The sequence below is a fragment of the Sebastes umbrosus genome, chromosome 22 (assembly GCF_015220745.1).
Source record: "Sebastes umbrosus isolate fSebUmb1 chromosome 22, fSebUmb1.pri, whole genome shotgun sequence".
NCBI classification, from domain to species: domain Eukaryota; kingdom Metazoa; phylum Chordata; class Actinopteri; order Perciformes; family Sebastidae; genus Sebastes; species Sebastes umbrosus.
Genome location: NC_051290.1, coordinates 11292018 through 11309561, shown reverse-complemented (window position 1 = coordinate 11309561; position 17544 = coordinate 11292018). Strand labels below are relative to the sequence as shown.

The 17544-nt window shown below is 41.8% G+C and overlaps 1 protein-coding gene across 9 annotated transcripts in view; it reads right to left on the bottom strand.

The window, feature by feature from the left end:
• Positions 1-17544, bottom strand: part of arhgef11 (Rho guanine nucleotide exchange factor (GEF) 11) — a 29780-nt gene that overhangs the window by 10194 nt on the left and 2042 nt on the right. For 4 of the 9 annotated variants that reach the window (XM_037758155.1, XM_037758161.1, XM_037758163.1 and 1 more), the window contains exons 3-28: positions 13561-13575; positions 13144-13235; positions 12112-12216; positions 11748-11797; positions 11594-11651; positions 11304-11503; positions 10283-10354; positions 9955-10062; positions 9491-9539; positions 9171-9208; positions 8966-9058; positions 7704-7772; positions 7132-7236; positions 6917-7015; positions 6140-6182; positions 5890-5986; positions 5463-5585; positions 4918-4941; positions 4611-4737; positions 3395-3488; positions 2954-2983; positions 2650-2779; positions 2330-2536; positions 1142-1189; positions 797-945; positions 529-669 (exon numbers count right to left, since the gene is read on the bottom strand). In XM_037758155.1, coding sequence (XP_037614083.1) covers positions 529-669; positions 797-945; positions 1142-1189; positions 2330-2536; positions 2650-2779; positions 2954-2983; positions 3395-3488; positions 4611-4737; positions 4918-4941; positions 5463-5585; positions 5890-5986; positions 6140-6182; positions 6917-7015; positions 7132-7236; positions 7704-7772; positions 8966-9058; positions 9171-9208; positions 9491-9539; positions 9955-10062; positions 10283-10354; positions 11304-11503; positions 11594-11651; positions 11748-11797; positions 12112-12216; positions 13144-13235; positions 13561-13575 — 2366 coding nt within the window. The remainder of the gene's footprint in view (positions 1-528; positions 670-796; positions 946-1141; positions 1190-2329; positions 2537-2649; positions 2780-2953; positions 2984-3394; positions 3489-4610; positions 4738-4917; positions 4942-5462; positions 5586-5889; positions 5987-6139; positions 6183-6916; positions 7016-7131; positions 7237-7703; positions 7773-8965; positions 9059-9170; positions 9209-9490; positions 9540-9954; positions 10063-10282; positions 10355-11303; positions 11504-11593; positions 11652-11747; positions 11798-12111; positions 12217-13143; positions 13236-13560; positions 13576-17544) is intronic. The other 5 variants (XM_037758159.1, XM_037758158.1, XM_037758160.1 and 2 more) reach the window with 5 other exon arrangements.

The window sequence follows — 17544 nt, the reverse complement described above, 5'->3', positions numbered from 1 at the left end:
CACGTTGACTCAAAGTACAAACCCGCTTTATTGTGCAAACAGAAGAAGCAGAAAGCAGTGACACTCTTACGAGAGGACAGGAAGGTTTTAAACGGTAAATTCACATTTTTGTATTTGAAAAAGAAATTCATAACAATATAGTTTATTATGCACACCTGAGGGTAAGAAAAGCTAAGATGTAGTGAGCAAAGATGGGTGATTAAATATTACATAACTCTGACCTGATCACTATAGTTAACACCACAAAAACAAAGAACAGTTCAGACTCTTCAAATGTTCTTTTCTAGTAAAGTACAAAAGAAATTGTCAGCTGTTGTTGCCTGTTGGGCTTGATTTCGTCATACATTTGCAAATAGCAAGTGTTTTTTGCCCACTCCTATGTTGATAAGAGAATTAAATACTTTACAAATCTCCCTTTAAGGTACATTTTGAACAGTCACAAATTGTGCGATTAATTTACGATTAACTATGGACAATCGTGCAATTAATCGCGATTAAATATTCAAATCGATTGACACACAGACTGACCGTGGAGTTCGTAGACCTGAGGCAGGTTGGGGAAGATGCAGGCCAGCTCATCAGAGTTCAGCACAGACCTCATCTTCTGGAAAAAGACCTGGTCCAGGACCCTCAAGGTCCGCAGGTGGGACGCCTCGGTGGTGAACAGCTCTGATGAAGAAGACGCGAGGGTAATCAACATCAGTGCACAACCACGCGTGATTGTGGAGTTATTTCTGTGAGGTTAAATGACAATCGCATTAAAAAAATATTTGCGTGTTGAATTTGACTCGTATACCGTATATGACGGCCTGTCGGTCCACCTCCCTCGGACTGAGCGTGGCGAGGAGCTGAGGGAGAACCGTGTCCTGCCAGTTCTGACCGTCAGACACCTCCTCCTCCAGCGCCGCAGCGTCCGGCAGCAGGGCCAACGGCGAGTCTACACTCCTACAGAGTCACGCACACACGTAAACAATCATTTTTTACACTAACAAATCTCACATTATGGGGGGATTTGAAACTGAACATTTCCTCTTCAAGGGTTTTTGCATGTGGGAAAGAAGTCAGCCAGCTTTATTTCTAATTTCCTGCCAGACAATGACTTAAATCACTGATCATCTACGGGGATGACACTGAAACTCACCTGCGTCTAGACCGAGGGGTGTATGGGGGTGTAGGGTTCTCTAGAGACCTGAGTTTGAGAGAGAGAGATGGCATGAGGTGAAAACCTACACTTCCAGGGGGTAACGTCCCCGGGTGTTTGAGTTAGAGGGGTGAGTCTGGATTCTTTGAAGCTTATGTAATTATTATAATTTAACCTCGCCTGAAGGATGAAAAAAATATCTGTATCTTAGTGGACATCAGACCGGCACATGCGGCTTCGCAAAAAATGTAAGGCCACGCCCCCTTTTGGGGGAAAGAAAACCAAAGACCTCATAGACTTCAATGAAATTTGACGTATGTTTGGATACTATTTTTGACAAATTTGTACACATTCATCTCTTGTTATACAAACATTTGTTTTATACAACATGTCTAATAATTATTTTGCATCTTGTCTGAACCTGAGCGTTCGCGATACCTTAGTAAAATTAAGGTTGATCGCCGCCATGTCCCTTCAGTCTTCCCCCGTCCAACACAGTGGCCGGATATTACTCATCCAATCATATTTGATTGAATCACGTCAGGCTAAGTGTTGTCTGTAAATATCCAACCTCTCAACGGTTTGATTTATAGGCTGAGATTTAGTTGGAGACGACAGTCTGATGCTGCTATAACATTAATGTATGACTGTATTACATTAGCTAGCCATGCCAGTAACTGTCACCAGCATCTTTTAGCCATTTACCACACTGATGGTGAATATTAACATATCGTTTGTGCCTCAAATCTCAGTGTGAAAGCCTCAGTTAACCCGCTACACAACAGCTTTTCATCATTTTCTCGCCATGCTGGTCTGGTCTATAGCTTGGAGCCATAAAGCCATAATTATATATTTTTTAGAACATGGTAGGGGAACAAATCGGAGATGAGCGTTTTTGGATTTATTGTTGGTGCAACCAGCTACACAGCAACTCTTGGGCATAGTGTTATTACTATTACCGGTTTGTTTAAAGTAGAAGTTTGGAGATATGTTTCAACTTCTTCTGTTTACTCTGTTACCGTCTACGAGGGTCACGGGATTGTTTTACCCCAAAAGGGGGGCGTGGTCATGCGAGCCTCCTCTGGATGCCAGTCTGATGTATCATCTCGAAGAAATATGAGATGCTTCCAAAAGTCAATAAAAACTTTGTGCAAAAAAACACTCCAATCCGGCTTTGTGAATCTTTACCGTGCCGAGCTGCTGGACGCAGACGACGACGTGCTGTGCTGCAGCGGCCTGAGGCCCGGCCCTTCCCTCTCCTCCCCGCAGTCCTCCATGTCCACATCGCTCCGAGAACGAGGGACGGACTCCGTCCCCGAGACGACTCCCCGCCGACGGCCTTCTCCCGAGGCCTTCAGCGACTCGCTGCGTGCCAGGCGCACCGAGACCGTCGGGCTGCAAGAGAAAGAGAGAGAAAGAGAGAGAGTGAAGAAAACAAACAGCGTTACTGAACAGATGCTCTATACTACATATATACTACAGGTGTTGGTGTAGCTGAAGAGAGCTACCTGTCCATGCTGTCTTCTCCCAGGCTGCTGGACGAGAGCCTCTGGGGGTCGGCGGCGTCTCCTCCCTCCTCTTCCGTCTCTGTGTGATTCTCAAACTGCTGAATGATGTTCCTCACACTGCCAGGACGGACTGCACACACACATATCGCTTCATTATACAGGACGATATAACAATCCACACACACACTATCAGCAGAAAGGGCTGATGTGTCTAAAATGAGGTGGAACACAAGCGCTCTTCAAACAAACACGCCATGAACAATAACTTAGTTTGGTAAGGTAGAAACAAACATAAAATGTGTACCTTCGGTGGGTGACAACGGGACATGGAATGCTACAAAAACAAAATGAACCAAAAGGAAACGATGAAAACAGAACAACGAGACACAACAAAAAAATCCATAAATCAATAAATAAACCTGCAAAAACAATAAAAGGGCAAACAGAGGGCGAAAATAAATCAATAACTGTCTGACGAATACAACGAGCGAGAGCATCACATGTTTGTGTTAGCGTGCCTCTGATGTGGTGCACCAACCAGTGTACCAATATGAGTCAGCTCAGAATGACTTTTCACAGATAGACTGATACTGATACTGATGATGTACTCACATTTTGACATACGACACGACATACAGTGATTTAGAGTGATACAAATATCCCTAAATGAGTCATCATTTACTGTTAATGTCTTTATTTTCTTCCCCAGTTCTACACATGAACGTGTGTGTGTGTTTGTATTTACTGGACTGGGATGTGCTCCGGGGTTTGCCGATGTACTTCAGGATGGGATTTCTCTTTTTATCCTCTCCATCTTTCTCTTTCTTGGTACCAGTCAGCTGTAGAGAGAGGAACCATAAAGCCATGTCAAAAAAATCAACGTGTATATACACCTTAATCTTACTTCTTTCTTCTTTTTTTATCTATTATTAGCTGTACCAGTACACTTTTGTTTACCCAAACTGGCTGCTCAAGAGTTACGTTTAAAATGGCACAAAGCACAAACAAACATTAAACATTGTTGATAGTATTGTGATAAGACATATTGTGATTTATTACCTATTTTTCCAACTGCAAATTACGCAGTTTGTCAACATCTGTTTTATCTAATGAGATACAGTTTTCACTCTGTTCATCTCAGAGCTTTCATTCACATATCTTGAGGTCAGAGGTCAAGGGACCCTTTTGAAAATGACCATGCCAGTTTTTTCCTCATCAAGATTTAGCGTAACTTTGGGGCATTATTTAGCGTTCTTCCCATCAAGCTAGCATGACATGGTTGGTATTAATGGGATTCCTTAGGTTTGAGTCCGCTACAACCTCTGAAAGACCGGCGGGCCATCGGGCTGTTAAGAGGTTAATAGTTTATATAATAAAAGATTGATACTTGACGTCCGTGTATCAACACAATATTGCCATGCAAAATATCGCGACTAACATTTTCACTGGCCCCCATGCGTCTTTCTTCTGTCTACTAACCCTGTTTTCCGGTGTGTTCCTGACATCATACGTGACACACCAAAAAAAAAACAACGAAACATTTTATCGCATATTTTTTGCGTATTAGCTCGCATTTGAAAACCTACATATACGTGCTAATTTTGGAGGAAAAAGGGGTTATAAGGTGAAACAAAAACACCAGAACAGAACAGAGAAGTCAGACCGGGTTGCCAGACTACAACAGGTGAGCTCTGTGGGTGTAAATAACACCTCAGTACCACAGTGATGTACGAAGTGGCACCTCTGAGCGCACACATCAGTAGAGGACCAGACCACACAGATCAGAGCTTATACATTCGCTGATACTGAAACTGCAGTACGAGTTGAAACACAAATCATTCGGCAAAAGAAAACAGATGCCCATGTGTACCTGACAACATTACTTAGATAATCACTTGCAACATTCTTCCCTTCACTTCCATCCCTGCTTTTTTTCGTTTTAGAGGGCGGTTGCCGCTTACCTTTTTCGTCTTTAAGAAAGCGAGCCACTTCTCCTTCTCGGTGCTCAGACCAGGGAAGACCTTGGAGTCTCTTAGCTTGATACCAGAGTGACGCAGGTAAAGGTGCACGGCCGATGCCAGAGGAGAACTGAGGGAGAGGAGCGAGGGGGCGGAGAGAGAGAGAGAGAAAGAGAGACAGGACAAACATGGAAACGTGAGGAGAAATCGACCACAACGGGGAAACAAAGAAAAGGTGTCAACAAAGAAGCAACAGACAGATTGCTGTTAAATTAAATTCCACTCCAACAGACAAGACACTTGTTTTTACCTTCTGTCCTCTTCGTGCTTTGATCTGGAGCGGGAACAGAAAGAGAGACATAAAAAGGCTGTTAACTCGCCCCGCAACAAATAACAGGCTTGCGATGAGATATCCAGTTTAATTCCTCAACCATTCAAACAAAAGGTGTAAGAAACGGACTGTAGCGCAGCGGTCATGTGATGGGAAGTGGCCCGTGTGTGTGTATAAAGCCGAAGGAGTAAATGTCATGTGGTTTGCAGGTTTTGCTGCTGTGGGAATGACCTTTGTTATGATCGCCTGAGCTCCTTCTGTCGCTTTGTAATAACTATTTTATTGGGCCTCAAACATCTGACCCTGTTGCTAGGCGAACCTGGTTCAACAGACCGAGTGTGTGGTGGTTAATATTCACTTCATGATTACAACCACACGTTAGAAAAGGAAAACTAAACAGATCTTCTCTAGTTTGACAGATAAAGGTGAGTCAGCTTTTCCAGAAAGTGAACCCGTGCCCTCGCCATGAACCTACAGATGTTGCAATTTTGCAGTTTTTAGTGACGTATTTGAGGGAGACTCACAGTATCTCCCAGAGGGCGGTGACCTGTCTGTCCACCACCTGCCTCTCTTTCGCCGGGTCTCCATCCAGCTGCTGCAGGTCTCCTTCTCCAAACAGAGAGCCGAGGCCCATCATCTGCTTGTTCCTGTGAAGCACAAGCTTAACAGGTCAATATGAGCTTATGAAAATTAATAATAATTCTGTCAAAACCTAAGCAGACATCTTAAATAGCGGGTCCATCTGCGTTCCTTTCAGTTTTTGTTTTTTTTTCAAATAGAAACGCCCGTTCAGCCGTTGCAAAAAGCACTTTGACCAAAATTCTAATGTTTGGATTTGAATACATAAAAACACCACTAAGAAGCTACAGAATGACATAAAAACCTTAAAAAAAAAATAAAAAAAAATAATGAACCCGCCCCTTTAAGTCTTCTCAGTCTTGACTACTGTACCTGTAGTCCTGTATCTGGTCTTGGATGTCCGGCAGCACTTGCTGCTGCAGCTCAGACAGAGGTCCTCTGATGTCCTCCTGGGCATGAAGTCGACTTTCTGAAGGGACGATGGACACAACATTACGTCAGCGGGGACACTTCCTCACAAGCATATAACATTATTACAGCCATGTGGCATTAATAATATGAATGTAAAAATGCAAAACAAATTGAATGAGCCCACAACTCAATTAGCTTTTAGTCGTCTTACCTATATCTGTGAGATACTCCTCTCGTACTTTGATTTTCAGGGGCTGCAAGGAAATAAAACAAACAGCATTTTTTTCATGTTAACAATTTTTTACATGGGGAATATACATTATTATATTTTATTATATTATATATTATTTTATTATATTTGGGGAATATTTGGGTATATGGGGGAAAAAAAAGCTAAATCACTTTTAACGGAGGATTAGAAGAAAGTTTAACATTTAGGTTCATAGATGCCAAATGCAACTGCTTTTATTTTATTGAAGAAACAGCATCAACACATTGCACATTATAGCAGCCGACACTGGGATGTAACAGATTAAAGCTGGAGTGTGGAACTTTTGGCGCCCCCCTCTGGCAGTGAGAGTAATTACCATATGGGAGAAACCATGGCGACGGAGCAGCAGCTAGTGTGGCGAGAGTGTCCAAGAAAAGTTTCTGGAGTGGATGCTCCAGATAAAAAAAAAGAAACTCTGCGTTCAGAGGAAGGATTAAAGTAAAAAAAAAATGCACGGGAAGACTTGAAGAGAGCGCTCCTGGGGGCGGCGGAGATGATGCAAGCTCCGCTGCAGTCATACGTTTGCATGCGCTGAAAAGTCGCCACAGACACCAGACACCAACTCCGGTATAGTTTGTTTTTTTTGCGGTGAAGGGCTTAATCAGCATTGTGTGAACTTGTTTGGCAATGAATGTAACCGACGTTCATTCATATGTAAAAGTCACTCCAGCTTTAAGGAATATAAATATGAAATCATGAAAGCTTGTTGGTACATACAGCGTCTGGGTCCAGGTAATGGGAGCAGATCTGAGGTGCAAGTGCGCGGGCGTCTTTTGTGCTGGAGCTCAGGTAGGCCTCCACCGACAGGTAAAACAGCTGTTGTGGACACACGCAACCGTGAATGTAAACAAGCAGATACACACATGGAAAATTTTAATTCCCAACATTCGTTTGTTTCATTACATTTGTAATCAAATCTAACGTAGACTGACCAGAGGGTTGGGGTCCAGAAGCTGGGTGAAGACGTATCTCATGAACACCGCCATGTGTGCCGGTCGGGACTTCAACAGCTCGATGTCCTGGAATGGACCGTCCATCTGAGAGGAAGACGGAGAAAAACAATAATTGCATAGATGGAGGGAACAGCAAGATGCAACCCATGAAAAAAATATTAGGGCCGTCAATCGATTCAAATATTTAAATCGCGATTATTCACACATTTTTTATCTGTTCAAAATGTACCTTAAAGGGAAATTTTTCAAGTATTTAATACTCTTATCAACATGGAAGTGGGCAAATATGCTTGCTTTATGCAAATGTATGAATATATTTATTATTGGAAATCAATTAACAACACAAAACAATGACAAATATTGTCCAGAAAACCTCACAGGTACTGCATTTAGTATAAAAAATATGCTCAAATCATAACATGGCAATCTCAATGACAAGTTAATATCGCGTTAACTTTGACAGCCCTAAAAATGTAGAGGCGGCGAAAGAAAGACAGCTGAAAATCCCATCAACGCGGATCGATTAGAGTCACACCAAATGTCCTTCTCACCTCATTAAAGAGATAGCCGTCATCTTCTTCGTCCTCTTCCTCGGGGCCGATGATCTGGGCCTTTCCGCCCTTTGAACACACACACACACACAGATTTCAAGAAATGGAAAGCACTTAGTCACACACTCAAGGACACTGACAGCGGGGTCCAAGCACATCAGCCATTTTCATCCACATATTAAAAAGTGACATGAAGACGTGAACTGAAGGTTGTGGTGATAAATGATCTCCTCAGGCTCACTGCTCGTCTCATACATTTTAAACAGATATGCCAGTCACGGTGAGAGAAATGGAGAGGAACAGATGAAGAGGAAAGAGCTACATCTAATCTTAGGGAATTCATTTTTGTCCTGGAGGTTCAGGATGACACGGTGAATGATGCAGCTAGTGATGCAGGCTGTGTCTCTGCATGAACTCAAAATAGGCTTAGAATTTAGTCACAATGCAGACAGTTATCATATCTGCAGTTGCTGACTGCAGCCCAACAAAATCTGAACAGTTAACCCTCTGAGACCCGCAATAGACCCGTTTTTGTCTTTTTTAGAGGGGTACTGGGGTTGTTTAGGGGGAGATAGCAGGTCAACAGTAGATGTCACATAGAAGTTTTGTACATCATCTGAGAGCTGGAAACCTGAAGATTAATTTGAGATGCTGCTCAGCACGGTGTGTCAAATTGTTCTAGTCATGAATCAGTGTGAGAGTGTTTAAGGGCTTAATTTAATTAACTTAACTTAATTATATTGCAGTAAATCTTTGGGTTGATACAATTTATTACAGATCTGGTGCTAAATTTAACCATTTTTATCACTCAAGAATTGATCAAAATGATTAATAATCCCTCCAAAATACCACATTAAGACACCAAAACCTTGAGGAACACCATAGAAAAAGCCATGCTGTGATTTGGTTTCAAAAACTTTTGACATTTGGAGATTTCTGCAAGAATTGCATTTTTCGGCAATTGGATGGAGAGCGCTTCTGTTCTGGAAACTGCTCAGAAACCCCCTTATTGTCAATCTAGCTAAAAAAGCCATCCATCCTCTGAATGCTCTAGGTATGTAGTTTGTGGCTGTAAAGTTTCATGAGGCTGTGATTATCCTAGAGGTCACCAGAGGTCATTTTATAGGCGGTCAGGATCGCGGGTCTCAGGGGGTTAAAGTATTTTTCTGTTCAGTATACCCGTAGCAGAAGGGAGCTAGTGCTGCATGTGAGGTTCTTATCATCTATCTTAAAGTGAATGCAAGTGCGTGTGTCCATCTCACCAAATCAGACAGGGGGTGTGTGTCGGAGTTCTGCCGTCGGTGTTGTGGGGTCCTGAAGGAGGATGAAGGGGAGGAGTGGGGACTCTCACAGGCCTGGGGAGGAGGGAGGGAGGGAGGACGAGGGGGGAACGGGATGATACATCACAAACAAACACACACGTACAATCTCACCAGTTTATGAAAGACATGACATGTGCAACCATACCTCCATGTCTCCTTCGCTTGAGTCCATCGATAGTCGACCTGCCAAAGCACACAGCAGCTTTAAACCACTTGTAAAGCCTCTTATACTTAGATTTTGAGTGTGTATGGTGTATAGTGTAAGAGGTAGTGAGAGGTACCATAACATTTAATACTATGAATTATGAGATCTACATTTATTTGACTTATTTCTGTGTATTTTTTATGCTGATATGTAGACTAATAACACCAGGAAGTGAGCATGCTAAACATTAAATTGAATGTGAATCTTTGCAGCACCAAGATATTTAATTAAATCCGTAAAATATATATCTAGAAACAAACCTTCTCCTGCTATGACGTAGCTCGTGGTACATTCTGATCGTGTTCCCTCCTGGAGAAGCAGAACAAAGTGTCAGTTCATTTTCACTACTGGCTGAAAATGACAATTATTTATGTCCTTGTTAAAGCTGTATCGATGAAGAGGCAGTCAATTTGAGTACATTTAAGAAAGTAGATTTGAACTGAAAAGCCTTTGAAAATGTCTAAACTGAAATTTGACATTGCAAGCATGATTGCTTGTAGTTATGGCGGACAAATTTATTAAAACTGCGTCATGTTTTGTCTACCTAATGCAAGCAGAGAAGAACTAAAATATAGTGACATAAGAGTATTAAACACTTCACAAATCTCCCTTTGAGGTACATTTTGAACAGATGAAAAATGTGAACCTAATAAATATATACATGGGTTTTCAGTGAATACAGAAAGCCTGTTAGAGAACAGATAAAACAATCATGTCCCCTCACCAGTTCTTGCTGAATCTTGACCCTGACTTGGTGAGCTCTCCTCTTGGCACTCTCGATCCGCTCCCCCAGTAACGACGACGGGTTCCTCAACTGCTCCTCCATCAACTCCTGTCGATTAGTTATCAAGATTTTCAGCTGCAAAACTTCAATGTAACTACAACACGGGGTTATGTAGAACACTACAGTATATATACATATATAATAATGTGAGATATTATGGATCCTTACATGGAAATTCTCTTCGCATGTACAGGAGAATGCAGTCAGGGATCAGAAGTGAAGTGGGACGGCTTATTTGTTTGTTTGTGTGTGAGTGTGTGTACAGTACCTGCAGTTCAGCCTCTTCCTGCTCCAGCATTTTCCTGAGTATCTGAGTGGCGTGTTTCTGGACTTCTGGGTCCTAAAAAAAACACATTTACAACAGAAATTGTAAATCACCGATATTTTTCTTTGCTTAAAACAAGTACCTACATATTGCAAAATTTAAAAGGGCGGGTCCATTATTTATTTTTGGTTTAAGTATGAATGTTTTAGTGTCAAAATGTTATTTTCCCAAGCCCTTCTAAAAACGTTTTCCCACATGACCTGACGTAGGTTCCTGCTTGATGACGCTGCTACATGTACAGTATATTGATCACATCCTGATAGTCAGTGTATTAACGTTACATACAGTAATTTAGATGGCAGTCGGCACGGAAGCTACGCAATGTACTACTGTGTGGACGCCACGTTAGTTCGGAGCCGAACGTCACTCAATTACACAAACAAACTAACCGATCGATGAAGCGGTAGACTAACAACTCACGTGTTCTGACAGGTAAAATTACTGTTTTTTGTGAATGGAGTCTGGTGACTTCGAAGACAGCGATATAACGCCTCAGTTCCCCGTCGGAAAGGACAAGGTAAAGCGGTGAAAATACTCTGAATATAGCGTACACTTAAACGTCCACAGCCGCTTTTCCTCGCTGTCAGGCAGCCCTTTCCTACGGGGAACTGAAGCCGTTATATCGCTCTCTTCAAAGCCACCAAACTCCATTCACAAAAGCAGTAATTTTACCTCGCAGAACGCGGGAGTATACATACAACCCCACTTCAAAAAATCCAAAGTAACCCTTTCAGTTCTTTCAATCAGCTAGTGCTAGCGTTCACATAACTCATAACCTTATTGATTAGCTTACTTTGGTAACCTACGTCAGTGCTTTTTGCAACGGCCGAGTGGGCGTTTCCATTTGAAAAAACCCAGAAAAGATCGCAGATGGACCCGCACTTTAAAGCTTAACATTTGTTTCACTCAGTACTGATGCGAGACGATACCAACTGACATCAATCCTTAATATCATTTCATTCACCTGTAGTGGTTTGGGTCCAGTGATTCTTTGGGAAGGGGTGTTGCTCAGTCCAGATGGCAAGGGTGGAGGCGGAGGGGGTGGAGCCTCCCCACCGAGAGATGTCCTCTGATTGGGTGTGAGGTCGGTCGAGAGGGGCTCTAGAGGCAAGGACGAGGCTGAAGGGGTCGGGCCTTGTAGTGTCAGAGCGACGTACGTTCCAGCTACGGGACGATAAAAGCAACAGTCATGGAATCAGATTATAAACAGGCAAAAGAATAGAGATATACCAAACACACTTATTTCAAACTCACATTTGATGAGCTTTACCACCTCCTGATGGGACATGGAGGACACCAGCGAGCCGTTCACCTGAGAGAGGGAGACGGACGGAGAAATCAGCAACACTAAACAGGAAGAAACCAATAACTTTCTCATTCAGTGTCTGTGATGGAAAGCAGTAAAAACCTTTATGATTCGGTCCCCTTCATGGACGCCGGCCTTGACTGCTGCCCCACCTGTAAAGAGGAGTAAAGGCATAAACAGGGAAGCTCATGTAGAGAGAGAAAATACAGTTTTAACTGTTGTGTGCTACTACAGTACTACTAAGTTGTCACGGCCCATGTCGTCTGGGTCAAATTACGGTATATTTGCAAAATAATCTCCAAAATAATAAGGATTTTTTTTTAAATACTTGTGAATTTTGTCAATTCAATCACAAAATCTGTCAATTTGAATATTTAATGTCGTGAAAAACAAGTTTGCTGGAGCATCTGTGTGTAAAATAACAGATTATGATAACATCAACACATCAGCTGGACATGTGTCTTACCTGGTCGGACATTCTGCACTAGCTTGACTCTCTCTCCACACACTGTGAAGCCGAAGCCGAGCTGGTCCTTCTGCACGACCACACATCTCTGGACAAGACCAGTACCTGGGAGAGGAGGACAGACGGATGTTAAGGGTGTTTGGGAGATATTAACACTTTAAGAAACAGAGATCGTTTTTTGCATAATCATGTTTAAATCAATGTAAAATAAAAACTATAATAGCTAGAGCTTTCATTCTTTTTGCAGTAGAAAGCTAAGGCTCCTGTCTTTTGCGTCACCAAGTTGTACGCTCGTGATGACGTCATTACTTTACGTTAAACTATCAAAACGCCTTCGCACTTGATTTGCTCATAAAAATGTGCAAACTTCAATTAACTTCAAGAAATATTTTGTTCATGTTTCAACATTTAGAAATCTGTTGGATCGATATGTTTTGTGTGTGTATATTTAATAACATTGAACTAACATTGCACTTTTTTTTAATTTATTTATGACACAATTTCAATCCTTTAGTCAATTATTATGGTTTATTGACTTACATAACCTTTTAGCTTAGGTTGTACAGATTTAAGGGATGTGAAGCATTTGAAGATACTCCGAGAAATGACATCACAATAAGCAAAAATACTAGGGCTGTCAAAGTTAACGCAAAAATAACGCTTTAACGCAAATTCGTTATAACGCCACTAATTTCTTTAACACATTAACGCAATCGATCTTTCGGAGGTTGTAGCGAGTTCACTAAAGCTAGAGCGAAACTAGAAAAACCTAAGGAATCCATTGGTACCAACAATGTCATACCAGCTTGTAGTGAAGGAGAGTAAATAGATACAAAATTTGCAAATAATTTGCGATTAATCACGATTAACTAAAGACAACCATACGATCGATCGCGATTAAATATTTTAATTGATTGACAGCCCTAAAAAATAATAATGAAGGCACTACCAGGTCATTTCTATTGCAGAGTAAATAGAGTTTAAATTGATCCTGAAACAAAAGCTTAAACCAGCGTGGGAAGTCGCACTTACCCGTACTCTCAGCAGGGATGTCCACCGATGGCTCCCTCTGATGGGTGGTAGAGGATTTGCGCTCCGAGTCCCCGATGGTCAGACTGCTGAGCCTGGGTTTGAGAGATGAGAGGAAGCGACGCTTAGCGTGAAACAATAAAACAGAGTGATTTACATGCTCTGGGAGGGCTGGTTGCACTGGGAGAGGGAAGATCTGATGGGAATAAATGAAAAGAGGGAGAATGGAGATACATAGAGAGTGATGGAACAGGCCAAAGAGAAAGAGCTTTCAATTAGAAACAGAGTGACAAGAGAGGAGAGAGGGATGTCAGAGGCAGAAGATTCAAGGGTTTCAAGCACATGGTCAGATATGTGGGGTATCGAATATGAGAAAAATGCACGAGAAGCAACAAGAAAGCGGTCGAAGGGTAAACTCACCAAGCAGCAAAAGGGCTGAAAGCGAAGCATGACAGAAAAGAGGGGAAAAGGCAGATAAAGGGGGGAAAAGAGAGAGAAGAAATTCAGCGTGAAGACCAATCCTGAAGGTAAAGGACATAGAGTTCACATCATCCCCACGCTCTTTATACTCTTACAGACTGTAAACACTGAGAGCCGCATTGACTTCCAAGAATATATTTATTTAAGAGTGTATGACGCAAAGGCACACGGTGTAAACACTGAAGGGATTATTCCAGAGGTCCAATGACTGGTTGGATTACACGGGACAATTTACAATTTAACCATGTTATTAAACCATCTAGATAGTTTTAGGGCACTTTCACAAGCTATAGTGAATTTATAGTTTATTGTACTAATCGCGTACTTTGAGATATTGCTGTCGAAGTTTTTTCTTTTTGACTCGGCACTGATCTACTATGCACACAAATCCTCCTCCAGTTTATCTTGAATTACTTCATAAGCGTCACTATTTCTGTGGACTTTATTTATCATATTCTGTATGTTCTCTTCGGCCCAGATGTCAAGCAAACATCGGACTTCTGCTGAAGTCCAGGTCAATCCTCTACCACTCATTTTAACCTGTCGTTAACCTGTGTCCATCTCAAAAAAATGGTGGGGCAGCTAAGCTGAAATATCCATAACAATTGTGCATTTTGCGATAACACCTATTTTTTTTTTTTTCAAATGACTGCCAAATTAGTAGTGCCCCAATATCTATATCTTTTCATAACATATAAACCTACATCTGTGCCAAATGTGTTGCTTTTATCGCAAAAATGCACAGTTGTTGTGCTCAACTGCCCGGCTAAATGCCCCCACACCGGCAGCCTGGTTTGCTTGGAAACAGTCCGAGATCGCTTGCGAGAGGTTGTTTTGGTCCGCACCGGAGTACGATTACTGCGGTCACAACCGTCCAAACGAACCGCACCAGAGTTTGATTAAAACAGACTAAATGTTTGCTTGTGAAAGCGCCCTTATTGTCTGTTTACTAAGACCTGGAGATATTTAGCTACTAGTGTTGAAACAATAAGTCAACTAATGGCGAAGTAAGAAATCAACAACAAATAATATACTTGAGTAATCTCTTTTGTCAATTGTCAAAGAAAAACTTCCATTGCTTCTAGAGCTGCTTTACATATTTAGTACTTTTGGGGTTTGGACTTTTTGTTAAAAAAAAAAATATATATTTATATATATATATATATATATAATAATAAAAAGCAATATGTAGACTTGACCTCAGATTCTGGGAAACTAAAGTCCCTGACACACCAAGCCGACGGTGGGCCGTTGGACAGTTTGGAGCCGTTGGTGAGCGTCTGTCGGCCTAGTTTTTGCGGTGTGTGCCGGCTTTAGTCTGCCCATGTCTGGGTTTTTTCAGCCAATTCAGCATGTTTCTGTCTGGGTCTTAATCTAAAAATGAATGATGCACGGGGGCATTAATTGATAATGAAAAGGATCATTAGATAGGGCAGGGCAATATATATTATATATAGGTATTAGGTAAAAAAAACAATCTCCAAAAAATCTCCATACCGCCCAGCCCTACCTGTAGCCCTGAAATAACAAGAGCAGCCACGGAGAGTTCTGCTGCCACAGCTGTACAATCTGAAGGTGTCATTAACCCCAAACCCTGACTTAGGCTCTCACTGGACAGCTGTCCTACCTGAACGGGTGGGCGTTTCTCTTATTGGCTGCCTGGCTGTCACATGACACACACAGACACAGAGGTAGGCAGTGGCACGTGCACAAGAACACACACACACACACACAGGAAAAGGTTGACAGCAGGAGAAACAGCAAAGACACATGATCAAGACAAAGATGCATCTAACAGGTGATCACAGAAACACAGTGTAGGGCTACATGGTGGATGTGGTGACGACTGACAGTAACAAACAAGTGTTTTTTAGCAGTGGCAAAGCTAAACACAGCAGGTGAAGAGTCACAACACGACATTCAAGCAACAAATAGACACTGAAACTCACGATGAACAAAAGAGGTGGGAATCTTTGGGAATCCTACGATTTGATTCAGATTCTCGGCGTCACGATTCGATTCAAAACCGATTCTCGATTGAATAAATAGAAAGAGGTATTTTCAGGCTCTGACTACACTGAAATGCAAAAGGGATTTTCCCACCGGTTTATAAACTTGTGACAACGACGGTGTTACCGATTCCACCAGACATTTTACAAGAAAAGATGACGCTCAAAATCAGTCTGTCCTCCACACAGCGATTGCCTCACTAACGTTACGGTTCCCTTATAGCATTGACTTTAAATCTGAAATATTGCCAAATAGGCGCTTTTGCTTTTCACTTCGACACCAAATCCTTCGCCATCATCTTGTCGGTCAATTCTCTCTCTTGTCCCGTGTGTGAAATCTGACTCCTGCTGCTCTGTGCTGAGACTCCGTATGGAGCAGACACTTTCACTTTCAGTTTGTAGTAGTCCAACTATGTATTGATGACATGGTGCTGATAAGCAAAAATGAACTTAATGGGTTTTATTTCTGTAAAAAAAAGCAAAACGACGGTGGGAGCGGAGGTTCCGTAATGTAATCGGTGTGTGCCAGACCACCGTGTAACAACGGGAACACGGACTATCGCGGCAAGCCTAAAATGCAATATTAAACATGACATGAAAATGCAAATGCAAAGGAAAGTGTGAGTATGCAGCCTTTTTTTAAATTTAAAAGAAGTTAACTGCATTTATTTGAAGGCATGTTACAGTCTTCTGACTTAACACATTGTGCGTGCCCGCAACAGAAATTTTCGAAATCGGTCAAACCGTTATGCTGAAAACCGAGTTTGTTTATCATACCACCGGAATGGTGGACCCACATGGGACCTTATTTCGGAAAAAATATATACGGCAGTCAACAGTGAGAGACAAACAGTTTTTTTTATCCCGTTTGAATTGCACCATGAAAATTTAAAAGATAATTTTGCAAGTCCAATCCAGCGACTCCTGGTGTTTTTATCAGCCAGAAAGAGAAAGAACGAGAAAGACCCGTTGCTGGTGTGAGCACACGAAACACACAGGCATCGTAGCTTCAGCGAGAGCGACGTGACTTACGCAAGTTTTGGGTATGTAGTCTTTCTAATTAAGTATTTTCACAGTGTTGTACTTCAACAGTTTCACAAAAAAACTGCACATTTCTTGACTAAATTATGTTTTGAATTGAGAAACATATCTGTGATTCATGGCGCAATTCAAACTTGATCAAAAAAATATTTGTCTCTCGCCGTTAACTACCGCTCAGATTTTTTCCAAAATAAGGTCCCATGGTGGTCCACTGGAAGGGGCGGGACTTCGGCTCTCTATAAGCCTGGGTTAGAAGTGGGAACCAAACATCAGATCTCTTTCACAAAGGTAAACAAAACATTCATTTCAGACCCGCCAACATTTTTAAAATGATTAATTCAGTGTCAATTTTTTCAGGAAAAGCCATACTTTTATTCTGCACCTTTCTAAAGGCTATATGGATGTATTTTCTATGTTCATCTACATAAAATGTTATCAATAAGACCTTTAAGTTTCTCAGGCTTCTGCTATTGTCATGCATACAGTATTTTGCCCCCCTTTTCTTTGTTTGAGAGAGCAGTTTTATCACCTCCCAGTTAACAGCCTGTCTGACTGGTTTTTCCAGAGTGGACCTTAGTCAGATAAAGAAATATGTCAATAGGCTGACCTGGGAGCACTTGCAAGGCGTTGAGATATATCCCTAACCACAGAAACAGAAACTGTCTGGGTGTAGTGGGTGTGAGTAGGGATGTCACAAGAACCGATACTCCGGTACCAAGTCGTTGCCAAAATTCTAAAAAAGTGAGGGTACTCTTTTTCTACAGTACCGACGGTACCGTACAATGCCTGTAATGGTCGTTGGTAGGGATGTGACAGTGAGGAAAATTTTCCCACCGGTTAATAAACCTGTGACAACACCGGTGTTACCGATTAC